The following is a 20,989-nucleotide window of genomic DNA, read 5'->3' as shown; positions in this document are numbered from 1 at the left end:
GTTCACATTCAGAGCGATGCACCTACCTTTGCCTTATAGTTTCATTCACTCCACATCCATACTTCTACTGACTTATGTGTCAATATTTGTAGATTACGGAGTATGGTTCAAGGCTGAAGACTGCCTTTTTACTTCAGGGTTCAGAAGTTACTGTTTCTCAGTTACATTCTGATCAGCCTGGCCCTCTGCATATTCAATGATATTTAGGTCGTAAGAAGAATTTTAAAACTCTCAGCACTCCGATAATAGAATTCAAATAAAACTTGAGGAAAAGATGAGGCTAATGCCATAGGGAGGAAACAGATGACAGTTCTTGAAGAATAGAGGTAATAATTTGCAAGGGGGGAATTTAAGAGGTTTTGTTATAGAAATGTTGTTTTAAAAATCTTGCTGAATAGAGATTTGAACACTGCTGTTCCTAAATTTCATCACAATTGATTCACTTATAAATTAAACTGATTTCCTTGATGTAAGAGCCGGACTCAGAATGTTGGGGAACAGGGTATGAAATAAAATTTGTTAAATTTTCCCATAACAGAACAATATAAAAATATGCCACCATATTTTATGTGGGTCTTTGTGTGTGTATTAAATAAAAACATGTCAGCCTTTTAAAAGGAAAAATAAAAATGGGTAAGATGATGAAATGTACTGCTGTAGTGGGAACAATATTGATACTGAAATAAACTTCCCATCCAGAAACTGTTCTCAATGTAAGTATCATGGAGGAATCCGGACAAGGAGGGAGAGAAACGCGGCCTCTGCCTGGAACAATGGTGCCCTCGGGAAATGCTCTTGGATTATCTGTGCTGAGGAGCTGAGAAGATGCCAGCTGTACAGCAGACAGCTTATTTGCATACGAAAAGGACAAATTTTGTTCAAATCACTGTTGTCAGTACCAGAAGACTCCTATTCTTGAGTATGTCCCCTGCTCCCTCAGCTTCTCATGGCAGTCCTCAGAAAAATCTTATTTTGTCTTGTTTTCATGAATATTACCTCGTTGCTGAGACTCCCTCCTCAAGCAGTTGAATTAAAAACAAGTCTGTGCCTGCATCTCTGTTGATTTTGGTATCCCGCGCTATGAGCCGTAAACCCCAAACTGGCCTGGCATTACCCCATGATGCCTGCAGACTTGGCTCTTTGTGTGCATGCTCCAAATCCACATTTCCCCCTTTGAAACAACAAGTGCTTGCAGCTTTCTGCTGCTCTTTTCAGCGGGAACATATGTGCTGCTTAAGAAAGGATGAACATGTTATTCCAAGAAGGGAAGCAGGTTGTTGAATACTAAAAGAAATACGGTGAGTCACTGACTGCAAATCTGTAGTGTTGGCCCTGGAGTCTGAGGATCAAAGACAAGGAAGAAGAAACAACCTTAATTAAGCCTTACAATCCCTCCTCCTGGGGCCAAGACCACAAGGCTCATCCAGGAGGATGACCACTGACATGGAGGAAATAGGAGTTCCATTCAGGACCAGCATAAGGTCTCCTGGTGGACCTATCCCCACACATGGGTAATTGAGGAGGAGCGACTCCCCTGTTCTCCTGTGAGCCAACATGAGACCAGCGTGGCTGGTACAGGAAAGGAACTAGGAGAGCCAGGGCTTCAGTCACCAGAGGAATTTCCTCCAGGTTACAGGTCTCCCACTGAGGATGCAAATCATCTAGGAGGTATTTGGGAGTCTGAGGATGAATCAAGATAAAGCAGCCTAGAATTTGCCTTGAGGGTTTGGCAGTCTCTGGATAAATCTGAGGTCCCTTTGCTGGGGCAGGAAGTAGCAAGCAGTCTGGGCAGCAGCTGTTCAGCTGGGATTACAGTACATACCCCTGCTGACTCACAGACTGGGCCTCACCAAAACCTGAATAAGGCAGTGCTCAGCTGTGGTTTCCCAACCCAAAACGTTTTAGATGAATTGCATTGTATACATTGCACCCAGGGCTTGAATTTTAGGAGTAGTGCTTAAGGTAAGGAAGAAAAAAATCAGTAAATTTTTTTCCTCTCAAAGCATTGGGCTTAGTAGCTATGCATAAGTTAACAGTTTTATGAAATTGCTGTCATTCTAATGCCAAATATTTTACAATTGTGATTAAAATATTAAATCAAAGACATAGAAAAAGATTAAGAAATCAAGGGAAAGGGAAGAATGGAGAAAAAAAGATGATTTTAGGGGGATAATTAGCCTCTCATTTTATTGTCTCCATCTAGATCATTTGGGGGAGGACAAGTTTTGAAGAGCTTGAAGATGATAACTTCCCATTTTGTTAGGATCTTCAATCATATGTGCTATTTTGTAGGCAAAAGAAAATCTCAATACTTTTCTGTTGAACAATGGGGCTCTGAGAGTGTCAATTTTTCTGTCATAAGATGGTTGACTCACAGGAGAAAAAAAAAACAAGGTTCAGCCAGGTAAGTGAAACCTGGAAATGACTAGTGATCTAGAATGTGAGAATGAGGAGGAAGAGAAGGAGGAAGGGGAGGGGGGCGGGGAGAAGTCTTCAAGTGAGAAAGCAAATGTGAGCTTCTTTGAAGAAAGAAAGGGTTGAATTATTGAGGGGAAAATTCACCAGTTCAAGGTTTGATGGAAATAACCTATATCAGACACCTTAAAACCGAGAGGAGGGCTTCTAAGAGAAACAGCAATGGATGGAAACTAAGAGCATTTTTCCCAAGATACCAGATACACACCTAAAGCTCAGCAGAGGGTCCTACTAACTGAATGTCAATGCTTCAAAGCCTCAGGTACACAAGAATTTACAGAACAAAGGAGAAGTAATTTACACTGCCAAAATTAAATTAAAAATAAGGGCCAATGCTTTGGCATAGTAGTTAAGGATAAGCAGCTGCCTGCAATGCCAAGTCTGAGCTACTCCACTTTCTGTCCAACTCCCTGATATTGCTTTCTGGGAAAGCAGCAGCAGACATCCCAAATTCCTGGACCCCTGCCGTTCATGTGGGAGACACGGATGAAGCTCCTGGCTCCTGGCTCCAGCCTGGCCCAGGCCTGGTTTTTGCGGTCATTTGGGGAGTGAACCAGCAGATGGAAGAGTTTTTTTTTTTTTTTTTTCTTCTCTCTCTCCCTCCCTCTAGAACTCTTTCAAATAAATAAGGAAATCTTAAAAAAATCAAAAATAATAAACTTCTTGGCTCTCCCAGGATGCATGTAGGTTAGGTAAGACAAGAATGTGAGGCACCTTTTGTTTGAAGGCCATTTTGGCATTCTCACTTGCTCTGCATTGTGAATAGACAAAAGTTGAGGTTCGTAGAGTCTAGTCCTGATTGTGTGGCTTTGGATTTGTTAAGTCTCAATATCCTCATCTGGAAATTAGGATAATAATTATTTATATTCCCACTGAGTGCTTGTGAGGATTCAGTTAAGTACAATGTGTGGAGAAAAAATTTATTCAATTCCTAATAATGTATTAATATATTTCTCATTTTCACATATACTAGCTCAAATAGTTTGTGAAATAGAAATTAACCATCATTTATAGGTAAGGAATGAGAATAGCAGAAGACAGTATGGAATTGACACAACCAAGTAGAATAACTTCATTAAGTGATCATTTATATTCCTCCCATCATTCTAAGTGCCTTAGGTATACTCTTTCATTTAATATGAAACATAACCCAGTAGCAATGAATTTTTTAGGCTTATGTAGGTAGCCAGGGGCAGTCAGAATCCAAAGGCTCTAAGGCAGGCAGCTGAGCCCATGTCTTCTCTCAGTGCGCTGGCTCTGCCTTCTCTCAGTCTGGGCAAAATGGATGTGCAAAACTTCTGACACCAGTTTATTATTTTAGCCATCTATTTTTCTTCTTGGTGTTATTCATAAATTTCTGCACGAAATCACATGCTTGCTGATTCTGACAAGGTATAGGGATTTCAGTGTTACTTTGTGAAGAATTCTGTACATCAAATTTTAACACAGGTAATTTTTTTTAATTTATTTGACAGGTAGAGATATAGATAGTGAGAGAGACAGAGAGAAAGGTCTTTCTTCCGTTGGTTCACCACCCAAATGGCCGCTATGGCTGGAGCTACGCTGATCTGAAGCCAGGAGCCAGGTGTTTCCTCCTGGTCTCCCATGCGGGTGCAGACGCCCAAGCACTTGGGCCATCCTCTACCACCTTCCTGGGCCACAGCAGAGAGCTGGACTGGAAGAGGAGCAACCGGGACTAGAACCCGGTGCCCATATGGGATGCCGGTGCCGCAGGCAGAGGATTACCCAAGTGAGCCACAGCACCGGCCCCTTAACACAGGTAATTCTATACATCAGATATACAGTCTAGTTACAAGAGTCAACTTATTCAGCTTAGCCTTTAACTGATTCTTCTGGTTAGGTCTCTCTAGAAGAGCCCCAAGGCTATTAAGACTCTCTCCCTCCTACATTTATTCTGTGAGCAATGAAATATGAACAGTTAAATAATTTTATTTATTTGAAATTATAAAATGAATTGCATGTTACCAAAAATTGTTTTAGAAAAAAATCTCAAAGCATTGTAAGAGCATATCTAGGGGCTGGCACAGTGACATAGTGGGTAAAGCCACTGCCTTCAGTGCTGGCATCCCATATAGGTGTTTGTTCGCGTCCCAGCTGATCTACTTCAATCCAGCTCTCTACTATGGCCTGGGAAAGCAGTAGAAGATGGCTCAAGTCCTTGGGCTCCTGTACCCATGTGGGAGATCCAGAAGAGGCTCCTGGCTCCTGGCTTCAGACCAGTGCAGCTCCAGCCATTGCAGCCACCTGGGGAGTGAAGCAGGAGATGGAAGATATTTCTTTCTTTTCTCTCTTTTCTCTCTTCCCTCTCTCCTTCTCTCTCGCTCTCTCTCCCTCTCCATCTTTCTCTCCCTCTCTCTCTCTACCTCTCCATAACTCTTTCAATTAAATTAACCTTTTTTTAAAAGAGCGTATCTAAGTATGTATATTAATCTTATCAAGAAATACACGAAGATAAAGCAATGAGATTCATGCATCTCACTGTGAAATGAGATGAAATACTAAAATGTGCCCTGCATGACTCTGGGTGACAGCTTCACAGTGGGAAAAAAAAAAATAAGGGCATTTTCTACTTTACGGTCCTTACAGTCTAATGGGACAAAGAATTTAGCAAGAATTCTAACTAGGTTGCAAAAATTCAGTGTTAGGAAGTGGTGGATCAGGAGAAACTTCTCTGATGAGGTGACATCTGAGCTCTGAACAAGCTGAGAGAAGGTAATAAATGCCACAATCCAACTGTGTGGCCTTTTTGAGAAGCAGAAAGGAGACCGGAGCTGATGCAGAGTGAGCTAGGTCAGCAAAAGGTAGGGTGAGAAAGGTCTGCTGTTTCGGACTCATGTAGGATGTGGTAAGATATTTCATTTACTGCAGGTAAAGGGAGGACATTAGAGGGCTTTAACCACTTTACATTTTCAAAATTGTTTTGTCAGGTTCTTCTGTCGGGAAGGAACTATACAGTAACTAGATGTCTGAGGGACTCTCTCATCTAGCCCCAGTGAGAGATCCCTGTGGCTTGGAATCAAAGGACAGTAGGGGCCATGGAGAGAGTTGGTCAAACTCAGAACATATTTTCAATACAGAAACTATAGGACTTGATGATATATATGATGTGAGCTTGTGAAGAAAGAATCAAGAAGGAATTAGGGTATGGAAATGCAGATGGTAGTGTATTTTATGAGATGGGCATCATGGGGGAATAAAATGTTTTGAGGGACAACAATGGGGTTCAAAAAGTCAGTTTCTGCCTTCTTATACTACCTCCCTGACAATATAGGGAGATATTCAGTAACCAGTTGAAAATGGGACTAGGAAATGTGAAAATGTGAAGACAAGTGTTATAAATCTGCAAAACAAAGGCTGATCCCCAGGTCTTGAAATCGCTCAGTGAGATGTTCAAGTTTTGCATTGGGAGAAACCTGACATTCTGAATTTGAGCACGGTTTGACATGGGAAAACCTTGTTTGTTCAAAGTGACATCTGCTGTCTTATCACTGTAGACAGCTGTGAACAATCTCTCTGTCCTTGGTATTGATACCAGGGATGACAAGCACAGGACACCTGAAGGCTTTGGATTTTCTACCAGACCTCTGACTGCAAGCGATCACTTCACCTGAGACTCTGTTCCTTCCACTGAAAAATCAGGATAGCATCACCTTAGCCAACGCCAAATGTCAAAGCTCAAATAAGACACATCTGGGAAAAGAATGTTTTGTACACGAGATGTACAGGGAGTTTGCTTTTATCTTCCCTTCCACTCTGCTAGATCTCTTCTCTTTCCCACAGCATGGTCCCCAGTTGGCCCAGGATTCACTTGTATGCCATCTGCCATCTGCTTAACAAAAAAGCTGACTGACAAATGTCAACCACACAGATAAAAGCATCGGGGATGTTTTTCCTCACACACTCTGTGGATTTCGGTTTTACGCAAAGTTAAAGCACCCAGTGATTACAGCCCCAAGATAGTAGGAACAGCTACTGTAAGGTCAACTTGTTCCATGGAACAGCACTCTGAGTATTAGAAAATGGGAGAAAGAAAGTAAATAAGAAAGGGAAATAAAATACATAGGGTATGTTGATCATGAATGAAAGGCACAAATAGAAAACGTAGGAAGTGAATATTTTGGTAAGAAAAAGAAACTTAAGAAATCGTTTGCTTAACCCTTGTAGAGCAATCAATTTAAGCCTGCAGTTAAATTTGGTCAAGGACATTCCTAACTGAAAGCTTCTATATTTCTCAAAGAAATCAGACAAGAAGAGGAGATACATTTTATGGCAACACAATTCAGTTAAATGATACAGTCATGGCAAAAGAAGTAAGAGGCAAGTTTGATCTCTCATGTATTTCTCATTTATTAACTGATGGCATGTATCTCAACATCTGCACAGGGTACCAAGCTAGAATTTAGACCCATGTCAGCGAAAAGGTCCCAGTCCAATTGCAAAACACATGAAATCTTGGGCTGAAACCACCAACACATGACAGACCTGTTAAGAAGCTCTAGCAAGTCCATTTTCTCCTCTTTGAACTGCATCACTAATCATTTCAGCAGTACAAAAACACGATGGAGCTCTAGGGAAATTTTGTGTTGCTCATCTTTTCTCCATTCCTGTGTTTTTAATGGTTAACCATGAAGAGCAGAGCATGTGAAGTCAAAATCTAGATCTTTACATAAACTTGCCATGTGCTCTTAGGCAGGTGACAGAACTTGCCTGTGAAATACAAATAGCGAGAAGCATCTGTTTGGTCCATTGTTAGGAGCAGGGAGAAAATGAAAAGATAGAAGGTGTTCAGTAAGTGACGGCAATCATCACACAAAAAGGCAGTGCCGAGCTCTGATGCTGATTGAACGGAATAAAGCTAATCACCCATGGTAATTTACTAATAAGGGTTAACTCACCACTTGGTGTATGTTTAAGTGCATTAAGTCTATGTACTCATTTAATTCTCACAAGAACCTTTAAAAGTAGATAATTATACCTTTTCCATTTTGCAGATAGAAAACAATTCTTCTAAGTCTACTTGGGCCAGGTAATCACAAAGATAGGATTCAAATATTAGCAAGCTGGCTTCATACCACCAACTTTTCATAGGTGAGCTATATCGCTACCTACTCAGGTTCAATTTCAGTCCAAAATGCAAATACACTTAATTGTCTATGTTTTGGTGTTGCTGGTAAATGGTTGTTCTGACAAATAGCTCCTCAAATATATTGCCAGTTATCTGCTGTTGTCAAAATTGAGACAGAATAAAGAGGACTCTCTGAGGAGACTCTTGGGTATGCAAACTTCACACAAGAAGGCAACTGCCAGGAGCACAGCATACCTGCAAAAGTGGCCTAAGTCTCCTCCGAATTCCATCAAACCCAGCCCCACTGGCAGTAAGATTCTATTCTTCACAATATATAAACACAATTTTCTAAGAATAAGGTAATGTCTAAAGTCAGCTTTCATTTACAACTTTAAAACACGTTCCTAATATCCATGCAATAGTTGTAAAATATTGCAAGAGGATTCCTAGAGCTTTAATTTACTTTCAAGTGGGATTATCCGTAATAAAGAAGGAAATATAAATGAGCATTCAATGTATCACCTTGGAAAATAAGCTCCAGGATTTCATGTCTCATGTAGTTTTCTTTTCCCTTTGTCTGATCTCGAGCTTTCCTTTTGGACCAAGTGAAATTCTGCTCATCTTTCAAGACCTGGTCCAAATGCTACTTTCTGCAATGCAATTTCTGATGCCATCATTACATTTAATCACTACTTGCTCCCACAGTTATTGTCTTATGGCTTTATTTTGCCCATATCACACCCTGCATGGTGTTATTATAGTTGTTTGTTCCCACCTCCTCTTGGAAATTCCTGTGAAGCATGGTAGGGGCGGGTTGATGTTAAGAACCAATGGTTAAAAGGACTGGCTTCAAACAAATCAAACTTGGGAGCTGATTCTATCACCCAACACCCACAAGATCTTTGAAAAGTTGGCTTTTGGGAATCTTAGATTCTTCATTTGCGAGGTAAAGACAATATGAGGTAATATGCTCTGGATTCCTGCTACTGAGTTCAAATCTTGGGGTCATTAGTTTATTTGTGCCTAAATTTCCTTATCTGTAAAACAAACATGGTAATAAAGCAATTATTCATAATGAAAATGTGAGAATTATAATTATATAAATTATTTAGAACATGGTAAACACGTCAACACTGAATTAATGTTACCTGTTTTCAGTATTATAGAACTGTGATGAATAATTAATGACATAATTTCTCAAAGAGCTAAGCATACTATTTGCTAAAATACGAAAGCTGTTCCTGTGATCTCCTAGTAATTTGCACAATGCCTGTCTTTAGAATAGTCCCAGAAAACAGTTGCTCAGTGGAACACAATGTTTTATACAGGATGGATTGTACTGTAAGGATCAAGAAAATGGCAACAGATTTATAAAGAAGAAATAAAATACGGTAAACATAAGCTTTGTCTAATTTGTAGCAGTTGCTTCTCTTGTTGCTCTGAAACTCATATATCATGAAGCTTTATATCAACATAAAAATATATCTGGGCATAGTATCCCCTGCAACTTGCCTAACATATTATTTAAAAATTGAAAGTACTATGGAAGAGGTACTAAAATCCTCAGTTCTCCCATTGGAGTTTTTATCAAGTCACAGCTTTATAATAATTTATACAACAGACTAGTAAAAGAGAAGGATGAATACAGAAGAGAATTGGTAAGTTGTGCCTCCTAAGTTTTTTTTTTTAGAGAAACATATAAAACCATGCCTGATTTACTGTAATTCATAAAGTCTAAGTAGACCTGATGTTCAGGTTAATGAAGGTCCCTGCAAGCTATAAAATCCATGTGTGCAGATGAGATTGTTTGGCTTATGTGGCTTGTCATTTGGGCACATTTCTATACATTTTTCAAATATCAAGCCCAGGAAATTGATATGATTTTTTTGAAAAATATGGCCTTTCAGAAGTACAGTGGCGGCCGGCTCAGCGGCTCAATAGGCTAATTCTCCGCCTTGTGGTGCTGGCACACCGGATTCTAGTCCCGGTCAGGGTGCCGGATTCTGTCCCGGTTGCCCCTCTTCCAGTCCAGCTCTCTGCTATGGCCCGGGAGTGCAGTGGAGGATGTCCCAAGTGCTTGGGCCCTGCACCCCATGGGAGACCAGGAGAAGCACCTGGCTCCTGCCTTCGGATAGGTGTGGTACACCAGCTGCAGTGCGCCGGCCACAGCAGCCATTGGAAGGTGAACCAATGGCAAAAAGGAAGACCTTTCTCTCTCTCTGTCCACTCTGTCAAAAAAAAAAAAAAAAGTACAGTGGCTCTCTCTATATACATGAAATAAAAATCATTATATGTATTTTAATATATGATCATCAAAATATTTAGAATCAGCACTTTCTTGGACAAAAGTTTTAACAACCAAATAATCTCTTCTTATTCACAGCCACTGTAATATTTGAAATAACCAACTTAAGGACATCATGTCATTGTTCCAGGGTATAATGTTATAGTAAAACTGAAGTTTAATCCCTGAATTCTAGGTTAGCACATATCATTTGCCTGGCACAGGTAATATGGGGTTGCTTATCCATAGGACATTTTCTTCGGAATTCTCAACTTCCATAGAGAGAAAAACAGAGCTTCTCTGATTGGCTCACTTTTTAAAATTTAGTAACACCACTTATGGCAGAACTGATATAGCTTGCTGAGGGAGTGTGAAGTATTTCCAATAACACATGTGGAATCACTGATTTTCAAAAGACCAAGAAAAATAATTTGTGAGGACAACACTGTTTTCATTTCCTCTTCTGGTATAACAAGATGGCTGGTCTTCCAATCTGTGACTTTGTGTAACAATAAAGGTGTACTTATCTCTGTATGTGTGTGTATGTTCTGGATTTGAAGACTTCACCTGTTCCAGACAACAAGCATCTGCTTATACTGCTCTCTTGGTCTGGAATGTGACCTCTTTTCTCTACTTGTCCCAATTCTGTTTTTTCTTTCTTCAAAATTGGTGTCAGTCTTCATTGATAAGCCTGATTTCACCCTCTCACCCCAGCTTTAACCTCTATATAATCCATTGATATTCTTAGAGATCCTAATAAATAGCCTCACCCTTAAGTATCTCTAATGAGTTCCAAAGCCTTAGTTTGACCTTCCTAATTACACTCCAAGCTCACTGAAGGCAAAGAGAATTTTACTTCTTCAGAAAGGCCGAGACACCCCTTTTTTTGTTCAGTCTATTTATGAAAATTTAAAAATCACCTGAGTGTGAAATTCATATGGGTACATTGCAAAGGCTTTGGAAGATATAGGAAATATAACAAAGGAAATGAAGACTATACTGACTAGTGCTAACCATGATTGAAGACTCAGGCCTATTCTATAATCCTATATTCTTGCACACTCAGGAAACAAAGAGTCAAATTGTGCATGCAGTTATCCTGTTTTTACTTAATTTTACTTTCTAGAAAGTCTTTATTGTTATTATCCTGATTTAAAAAGTTTTCTATTTCCTTGTATGCTAAAATATCTTTTTCACAAGTGATTTTTAGTGAATACCTCATATCCCATCTTAACCATACATGTTTCACTCTAAAGCTTAAACAACAACATAAGCAGCTCAACTCTGAGTTGGCAATGAAGCTGAGTGGTCTACTTGCCTTCATTTTTCCCGAATTGGATCCATTAGGAGAAAGTGAAGAAATAAAATGGTAAGGTTGGGCATTTGGCACAGTGGTTAAGTTCCACTTGGAATGCCCACATCCTAAATCAGGACACCTGGATGGAGTCCCAGCTCCTTCCCTTCCAACGGAATTTCCTGGTAATGTGCACCCTGGCAGGCATCAGGTGATAGATATCATAAGAACTTGGGCACGTGCCACCCATGCGAGACACCTGGACTGAGTTCCAGTCTCTCGGCTTTGGCCTGATCCAGCCCTGGCTGTGGGAGGCATTTGAGGAATCAAACAGTGTATGGAAGACCTCTATCAAGCAGTCTATCTCTCTTTCAAATAAAATGAAAACAAATAAATAAAACATTTTTAGAAAAGCGAGATGATGAGACAAATGGGGCTAACTATGTCTGAATTTGTATGAATGATATATGACCACATTCAAGAAGTAGTTATAATGGATGTATAGATTGTCTCTTATTCTGTGATAATTTTTCACTCTATTAGTTAATGAGGATTTATCACTTTTAGATAAAACTGAATAGAGAGACTATGTTAAATAATTTGAATCTCAGATAACTTCCATTTTATGTACCAATAAAACCTACCAAGGAAGAGTCAGTATATGCTAAATTCAAGAGGAAGTAAGTCTCTGAAAAAAATTACTCCACAAAGAAATACACTAACTCTGAAAAGATAACAAAACAGCTTCACAAAGGACAAAATCTCCAAAAATTTGTGGGCTTCAAATCCACGTTTCTCTCTCCCTTACTCACCTGGGGGCCCAGCAGCATCAATCCCCAGGGTTGATTCCACAGCTGGGGACCAGGTAATGGGAGATCAGAAGAGGCATGACCGTAAGAGCTCAGTGGCTCAGCATCTCTCCCATCACAGGATACTGCCACTGGGATGGTGGCTTTCCAGCAGCTCAGCAAATGGCCCCTCGCTATCCAGCCATTCCTCATGTGTGTTTTAACCAGAAGATCAATTTGTAATTAGGTCCCATGTCAGATCAAGTCGATAATCTAAGTTATCATCCTCTAATCCCAGTGTAACCATTATATATTAAAAATATCTACTAAACTCTGCCTCCTATTTGAAAAGTCACTTGGGCCTTAGGTTCAGTATAGACAATTATTAAGTCTATGCCCATATCCCACATATGCATCTTTGGATATCTGGATACCTTCTTTGAAATCTATATCTAAAATAGTCTCTCTTCCCTCATAAGCCAATTGCATCTTCCCAAAACATGCTCTATTCAGTTTTCCTGCTTTTGTCTCCACAGAATTTAACATTATTTGAAATGATGTTATGTGTATGTTTTCTCTACTTCTCCCAACTTAACTTAGGTCAATGAATTACTTATGTTCATTAGGGATTTCACTCCAGCCTCCATGATCCCTTTCCTACCACAATCAACCCCAAAGCTTTGACATGTACAAAATCCGTGTCATTTAGTATACCTCCTGTTGGCTCATTTAGTTTCCATTACGTATCAGTCACCAAGGTATAAATTATTTGTAAGAATGTGACTTCACAGTGTTAAAGACCATTAGACTCAAATGCAACCAAAAATGTCCCATTTTCTCCCATATATTTAATAGGTATGTATTGTTCTGGATTTGTGATATAAGTGGTTTGTGTATAGAAATCTGGAAACTTGTTCTCATAAATATTCATTCTATTGACTTCGGAGATAGTAAGTGGAGGCACAAGGTGATCAACATAATGAGAATTTTCAGGAGGGATGAACGTAAAACAGTCCATATGAATTTCTTCTATACCCTTTGCAAGATCAATCTTCTCCATACATTTTTCACAAAGTTTTTTAAAAAATATCTTTATTTATTTGAAAGGCACAGAGAGAGAGAGAAAAATTGATTCTATATCCACTGTTCACTACCCAAATGGCCACAATTGGCTGGAGCTGGGCCGATCAGAAGCCAGGAGCTAGGAGCTTCTTCTAGGTCTCCCATGTGGGTGCAGGGGTCCAAGTATTTTGGCCATGCTTGATAACCTCCTAGCACATCACAAAGGAGCTGGATTGGAACTAGAGCAGCCAGGACTGGAACTGGCGCCCATTTGGGATGGCAGTGCCACAAGTGATGGCTTTATCCACTATGCCACAGAACTGGGCCTTCCACAATGGTTTTAAGAATGAACTGTACCCAAATTTTAAGAAATGAACCTTTTTTTAATGTCAGTTTCATTTATATGAAAACAATTTTTATTAAACATTAAACTCAATATTTCTTTCTTGTTTTTAACTATTTAATTCTTTGTAAAAATACAAATATCAAAATATTCAAAGAAACAAAGAGTAGACACTGAGTTGCAGCTGTAAAGGTAAATTATTTTAAATGCAATCAACAATTACAAATACTCGTATAGGTAAATTATATTAGCTACTCATTTTTTCAATATAGCCCTATATTTTGTGTTAACAAGAGATGTTTATCTTTTTTTTTTTTTTTTTTTTTTTACAGGCAGAGTGGATAGTGAGAGAGAGAGAGAGAGAGAGAAAGGTCTTCCTTTTTGCCGTTGGTTCACCCTCCAATGGCTGCTGCGGCCGACGCATCCCGCTGATCCGAAGCCAGGAGCCAGGTGCTTCTCCTGGTCTCCCATGCGGGTGCAGGGCCCAAGCACTTGGGCCATCCTCCACTGCCTTCCCGGGCCATAGCAGAGAGCTGGCCTGGAAGAGGGGCAACCAGGATAGAATCTGGCCCCCCGACGGGGACTAGAACCCAGTGTGCCTGCGCCGCAAGGCATGGCGCCGGCCAACAAGAGATGTTTAGCCAACTGGTTTTCTCAACTGACTGAACAACCCCCCCCCCCCCCTCACTCACTTGAATAAAGACTTAAAGAATTTCAGCAAGATACAATGATTTTTTAAGATTTATTTTTTATTTATCTGAAAGGCAGAGTGAGAGAGAGGGGCGGAGGGCAGGGGAGAAGAAGGAAGGTAGAGAGAGAGGAAGGAAGGGAGAGAGAGAGTGATCATCCACCTACTGATTCACTCCCCAAATGGCTGCAATGGCAAGGGCTGGGACAGGAGCCAGGCTGAAGCCAGGAGGCCAGAGTTTCTTCTGGATCTCCCCAATGGGTTTGCAGGAGCCTGAGCAACTGGACCATCTTCGGCTGCTTTCCGAGGTAGGGAGCTAGATTGGAAGTAGAGCAGCCAGGATCCCAACAGGCAACCTTATGGGATGTTGACATCACAAATGATGGCTTAACCTGCTATACCACAACACCCCCAGTACAATGATTTTATAGCAGTACATAGAAAAGGCAAAACAAACTCACCATGAAAAATAATGTATTCAAAGCAATGTGACACCTAGCAAAAGGATTAGCATGGTTGTTTCCCCGTTTAAAAGGCAAGACCATTAAAATTCTCAACTTACTTGAATACTTTGGTACTGAGAAGCAAATATTGAAATATAGCTGGAAAATTAAGTGGAAAACATCCTCTACCTTGTTTTATTTTTTCTACAATTTGTCATATTTAGCTGTTGATGACATAAATATACACTTAAACGATGATTAAAAATATTTAAGCTATTATTCCCCCATTATTCAATATGAAGTGAACACAAATTATTTATACTTTAAAAACAAAACTGTTTGTGGGATTAAGAAAATTCAAAGACAAATGTAGTAAATATACAAGGGAACTTCAAAAAGTTTGTGGAAATGCACATTATCTTTTGATTTTTCTGTGAACTGTTTGAAATCCCCTAGTGTAGTAAAATCTGCAAAAGATTAGCTATGACGTTCTTCAGAGATTATTTTCTTTAAAAAAATTTCAAGAAATGGCATAGTGAAGGATTTTAAAGTGCTAATGAATATCATGGTTTAGAGAATGTGTCTTGGAGCATGAACACAATTCCAAGGAGGGGTGGGAGTGGAGGTAGACAGACCGTTGCCTAGCAGTTAGGATGCCTGCATACACCTTGGAGTGCTCTCTGACTCCAGCCTTCTACTAATGCACACAGAGAGCAGGAGGAGATGGTCCAGACGATTGGGATACCCTGCCATCCTTGTGGCAGACAGATGGAGTTCCCAGTTCAAGGCTTCCACCTGACCCAGTCCTGCATGTTGAAGGCATTTGGAGAATGAACTTATTGCTGGGAACTCTCTCTCTGTCTATCTCTCCCTCCCCCTTTTCAAATACATTACAAAGAAATATAATTCCCTGAAGACTCTAAATAAATTTATTTTTATAAACTTTTGTTCTCTTGCCATTTGATAAAATAAAATCATCCATGATTAAGAATCCTGGTATAGGTTTTAAATCAATATAGAAAAAATTGAATTTTTTCTTAACTGGAATAACATTATGATGAATAAATACTTGCAGCTGGTGATCTCTTAATTTTATGATTCAAAGCCAGATATACAAGTGATGACAGAATTGCTAATGAACTTGACTAGGCTTTCAACAACAAATAGCATAGTTGGGTCTGTGAACAAGACAGATTATTATAATTGAAACAGAAGACAGGTAGTTGGCCCACGCACACTGGCTCCTGAGTGTCAGCCCCTGTGTCTGACTCACAGCCTCTACCCAGGTTGTCTCTGTCTCTCTCCTTCAGGCTGCCCCTATTTCTATCACATAAACAAGAAGGCTTTATTTGGGCTTTGAAAGGCACCACCCACCACTTGAACAACTTTTCAGTAATCTTGTCAAAAATTAAAAATTAAGTTTCCTTTAGAAATGAACGATGGGTAGGTGAAGGATAAAGAAGCAGGAACATTGCTCAGGGAGCCAGCAAGTGCCTGGGCTTCCTTTGACCCCTCATTTCTCGCTCTGAAAACAAGTTCTTTCTGTATGTGGCACCATCTGAAAATTCTCTAGCAAAAATCACATGGCTTTATTGGTGTTACCTGAAAATTTCTTTTTTTTTTTTTTTTTTACAGGCAGAGTAGATAGAGAGAGAGACAGAGAGAAAGGTCTTCCTTTTTGCCGTTGGTTCACCCTCCAATGGCCGCTGCGGCCAGCGCATCTCGCTGATCCGAAGCCAGGAGCCAGGTGCTTCTCCTGGTCTCCCATGCGGGTGCAGGGCCCAAGCACTTGGGCCATCCTCCACTGCCTTCCCGGGCCATAGCAGAGAGCTGGCCTGGAAGAGGGGCAACCGGGATAGAATCCGGCACCCCAACCGGGACTAGAACCTGGTGTGCCGGCGCCGCAAGGCGGAGGATTAGCCTGTTAAGCCACAGCCGGCCTGAAAATTTCATTTCTGTCTATTTCTCAATACCTGGGGGATTTAGCAGATTCTAGAATCCTTAATTTACAGTATCTTTTAGGTATAGTATTAACTACAAACTCAAAACACTAATCATATACATTAATATCTCAAGATATACTTCAAACCAGAGTATTTTGAGAAAAGATATATACTGAAAAATCAATGAATGGAAATGTATGTTCCTTTAATAATTGGGACTTTGGGGTAAGCATTTTGGCATAATGCATTAAGCCATTGCCTGAGGCACTAGCATCACACATGGGCACAGGTTCTAGTCCCAGCTGCTGCACTTCTTCTTCTTTTTTTTTTTAATTTTTGACAGATAGAGTTAGACAGACAGACAGACAGAAAGGTCTTCCTTCCATTGGTTCACCCCCTAAATGGCCGCTACGGCCAGAGCTGTGCCGATCCGAAGGCAGGAGCCAGGTGCCTCCTCCTGGTCTCCCATGGGGTGCAGGGCCCAAGCACTCAGGCCATCCTCCACTGCATTCCTGGGCCACAGCAAGAGCTGGACTGGGAGAGGAGCAGCTGGGACTAGAACCCGGTGCCCATGTGGGATGCCGGCGCCAGTTGCTCCACTTCTGATCCAGCTCCCTGAAGATGCACATGGGAAAGCAGCAGAAGATGGCCCAGGTGCTTGGGCCCCTGTATCGACGTGGGAGACCCAGAGTTGGCTTCTGGCTCCTGGCTTTGCAGCCATCTAGCTAGTGAACCAGTGGATGGAAAATCTGTCTTCCCCCTCCCCCTCTAATTCTGCCTTTCAAATAAATAAATCTTAATAATTGGGACTTCAAAGCAGTTTTTTACTACACTACAACAGCCTATGTACATATTTTAATTTGCCTCCAAAAACTTGAAAAACTGTGTTTATACATATAGATGTGGATAGTGAAATGCATCTGGTCTCTGCACATGCAATTGAATATGTACATGTGTTGATCTGTAAAATTTAGTTTAAAAGAGTACTCTTTAAAAACTTTCCAGAACCATGAGAGGCAAAACTTCTCTAAAAATTGATATGAGTCACATTAAATTAAATACCCTTGTGCAGTTATTTTCCTAATGGCATTTTTCTGTTGTCATACATTTGATTCAAATACAAAGTGATTTCTGCTCACTGGTAAAGTAGTGGACCAGTCTCAGAGTGCATATTTTGAATTCATCCCTAAACAAAATTACTGATTTTGACATATGATAGATCTTTAGAGTGGCTTAACTAAGTCATATCTGGGATTTAATGTTAAGATTCCAAAAGCCAAGCGTCTCTCTAGAAAATCAGTATGGGAGAATAAGGAGTATTTTTGAGTAATAAACTGGGGTAAGAATCTTGTAATGACATAAAGGAACACAAGGAGAAATTCTACATGTAGCTAGTATATAGCCCAAGGAATAAAAAATTAGATTTCTAGAAGTCCTGATGAGCAACAAAATGCAGTCACTGTGTTAGAAATGAGTGTTGGGCATGTGATCTGTAGTCAGAAGACCTCAGTGATATGCAAAATGCTATCACCACAATAAATAGATAGATAAATAAATAAATAGGGGCTGGCGCCATAGTGCAGTAGGTTAATCCTCTGCCTGTGGCACTGGAATCCCATATGGGTGCCGGTTCTAGTCCCAGCTGCTCCTCTTCCAATCCAGTTCTCTACTGTGGCATAGGAAAGCAGTAGAAGATGGCCCAAGTCCTTGGGCCCCTGCACCCATGTGGGAGACCAGGAAGAAGCACCTGGCTCCTGGTTTTGGATCTGCACAGCTCTGGCCATTGCAGCCATCTGGGAGTGAACCAACAGATGGAAGAGCTTTCCCTCTGTCTCTACCTCTCACTGTCTATAAGTCTACCTCTCAAATAAATAAAATCTTTAAAAAAATAAATATGAAAACCTGTCCTTTGAGAAAAAAATGAATGCAACTGGAAACCATTATACTAGTCCAAAAAGACAAATATCATATATTCTCTTTGATCCATGGTAACTAATAGAGTACCTAAAAAATATTCTATAGAAGTGAAATTGACACTTAGAGATATGATGATTTTGAATAGCCATTGTCTTCACTGTTGATGAACAACTTTTTTTTTTTTCACACTATTTGTTGAACTCTTTAGTGTAGGGTTAATCTTACTAGTATAATGTTAACTGAAAACAGATCTTTGTAAAAAATAATCAGAATACGAGAAGGAGGAGGAAGAAGGGTGGGAGTGCTGGCAGAGGGAGGGTAGGGTGGCAAGAATCACTAAGTTCCAAAATTTGTATATATGAAACACATGAAGTTTGTATACCTTAAATAAAATTAATAAAAAAAGAAATCCATGTATAGTTTTTTCATTCATAATACATATTTTTCAGGAACTTTTTGAAGACTGTATCCACAATTTATTAAGATCATTGCTCCTTGTTTCAGTGCTATTCCATTGTTAAAGTTTATATAAGCGAAAAACTATGGATAATTTGGTTAATGGTTGTGAAGTACCTATTTATAAGAACTGCTACTTAGGGGCGGGCACTGTGGTGTAGTAGGCTGTCTCTGCATATGGCTCTGGCATCCCATATGGGCGCTGGTTCATGATCCAGCTGTTCCTTTTCCAATCAAGCTCTCTGCTTATGGCCTGGGAAAGCAGCAGAAGATGGACCAAGTGCCCCTGAACCTGCATAGGAGACCTGAAAGAAGTTCCTGGGTTGGATCGGCCCAGCTCCAGCCGTTGGGGCTATTTGGGCAGCAAACCAGTGGATGAAAGACCTTTCTCTCTCTCTCTCTCAATCTCTGCAACTCTCTCAAGTAAATAAATAAATAAATCTTTAAAAAATTGCCACTTAAAAAAAAAAGCTACAAACAAAATTCTCCTAACCCTCAAACTACATGCATCTTCAAAAAGTTCATGGAAAAAATGATGTATATTATGAAAAAACTATGCCTGGATTTCTAAATTCTTTTGCATTCAAGATTAAATTTTCATTTCATTTTCCTATAAAATTTTTGAGGTACCCCTGTTTAAAAAAAAAAAACAAAACAAAACTATCACCACTGAACCACCCAACCTTGGGTAGCAAATGGATCTGTACAGGGGTTCAAATTCTTATGGATTTTGGAAAATAACACTTTCTTTATAGTATCAATTCATAAATAGAACAGTTTTCACAAAAGTCTGTAAATATATAATGTTATATACTTAGAACTTGCCAACAGCTGTACAAATTCTTGTTACATTTATTGATATGAATAAGATGAAATTCCTTACCAAGGATGAATTCCAACTGTGGTTCATTTGGAGTCTTCGGAATGCCTATAGATCACAGGTGTAAATTAAAAAAAAAATGACTCATTAGCAAGACTGTCAATATTATTACTATATTTCACTGAAACTAGGTTAATCAGACTTGTAATTAATTAATTCTTGAGTGCATAATATCTGTAGCAGAACTAGATAGACCAATGATATCTTTAGCTATTTCTATGCAGCTTTATGACCATGGAGAAACTGAGAAATATTTTTTTTGGTAAGCAGTGACAAATATAAAACATATTTTTCAACTGTGTTGGTTTCTTTTGAGTGTAGGTAGACAGACTAAAACTTGAAAAAGAACCACCTCACCAAGTATTTTCTTCAATGGCTTTTCCTTCCTCGTCATTCTGACTGGCTCTAAATAGTGAATTCTGAACGAACTGGATTAGATAGGCTATGGTTGATATTATTATGGTGCTGACTCCTCCGCCTGTTTATTGCTCTCTCAAATCAATATTCTGTTATGTGATTCCTTTCCTTTTGTCAGTGATGTTTTAGGAAGATAACAATATGGCTAGAGGACTTAAGATCAGATTGGACAGAAAGTGAGTCTGAGAACAAAGGTGGGCAAATGGGAACCGCAAATGGTGAGAAGGTACAATGAATCTGTTAAGGTGATTGATAATATGATAAATGGGGGTCTGAAGATCACACACAGTGCTGGGTACAGGGGCTTCCTCTACAGGAGCAGATGAGGCCTGGGTGTATGAATGAGATGTTCTTTGCTAAAACTCAGGGGCAGCCAAAGAAGTAAAAGGAAATGTATAGAAAAGTAAGCCACTTGGCAATAAACATAAGACTGTTTATTTTTCCTGGTGCATTGATCAGATGTCACTTAAATTCACTGTCATTTGGTCACCTGCATATTGTAAAGCCAATTATTTGTATAAAAATAATCATTTTTTATTCTCAGAGATTAACTTTTTTTTTTTTAACAAGGTAATATTTTTTCCTGCTGCTGACATTTAACAATGCTGTGGTTAACAATTTTAGACTTTCAAGAGTGGTTAGAGTGACAATCATTAGGTAGGTCTTTGTGAACTTCAAATAGTCTGAATTTTTTAAAAGGTTACTAACAGTTAATTCTGCTGTAAGCTTTGACAAAAACATTTCTCAAAAATGCATCAATCCAATACCATTTTCTAAAGATTATTTTTGTAACGAAAATTAAATGAGAAGCTTAGGCATATGTTTGCCAGTGTTAAATAATTGGGTCACAAGAATCTCATGAAAAGAAAAAGAAACAACTCACACTATACCATAAAATCTGTGCCCTAGAATT

The 20,989-nt window shown here is 39.6% G+C and overlaps 1 protein-coding gene across 3 annotated transcripts in view; it reads right to left on the bottom strand.

Moving 5' to 3' along the window:
* Nucleotides 1–20,989, bottom strand: part of INPP4B (inositol polyphosphate-4-phosphatase type II B) — a 901,292-nt gene that overhangs the window by 413,017 nt on the left and 467,286 nt on the right. For all 3 annotated transcript variants that reach the window (XM_062199561.1, XM_062199562.1, XM_062199560.1), the window contains exon 5: nt 19,663–19,707. In XM_062199561.1, the coding sequence (XP_062055545.1) occupies nt 19,663–19,707 (45 nt within the window). The remainder of the gene's footprint in view (nt 1–19,662; nt 19,708–20,989) is intronic.

Source organism: Lepus europaeus, chromosome 8 (genome assembly GCF_033115175.1).
Source record: "Lepus europaeus isolate LE1 chromosome 8, mLepTim1.pri, whole genome shotgun sequence".
Lineage (NCBI taxonomy): Eukaryota > Metazoa > Chordata > Mammalia > Lagomorpha > Leporidae > Lepus > Lepus europaeus.
Note: the sequence above shows the minus strand (reverse complement) of the source record. Positions and strands in the feature narration are given on the sequence as shown.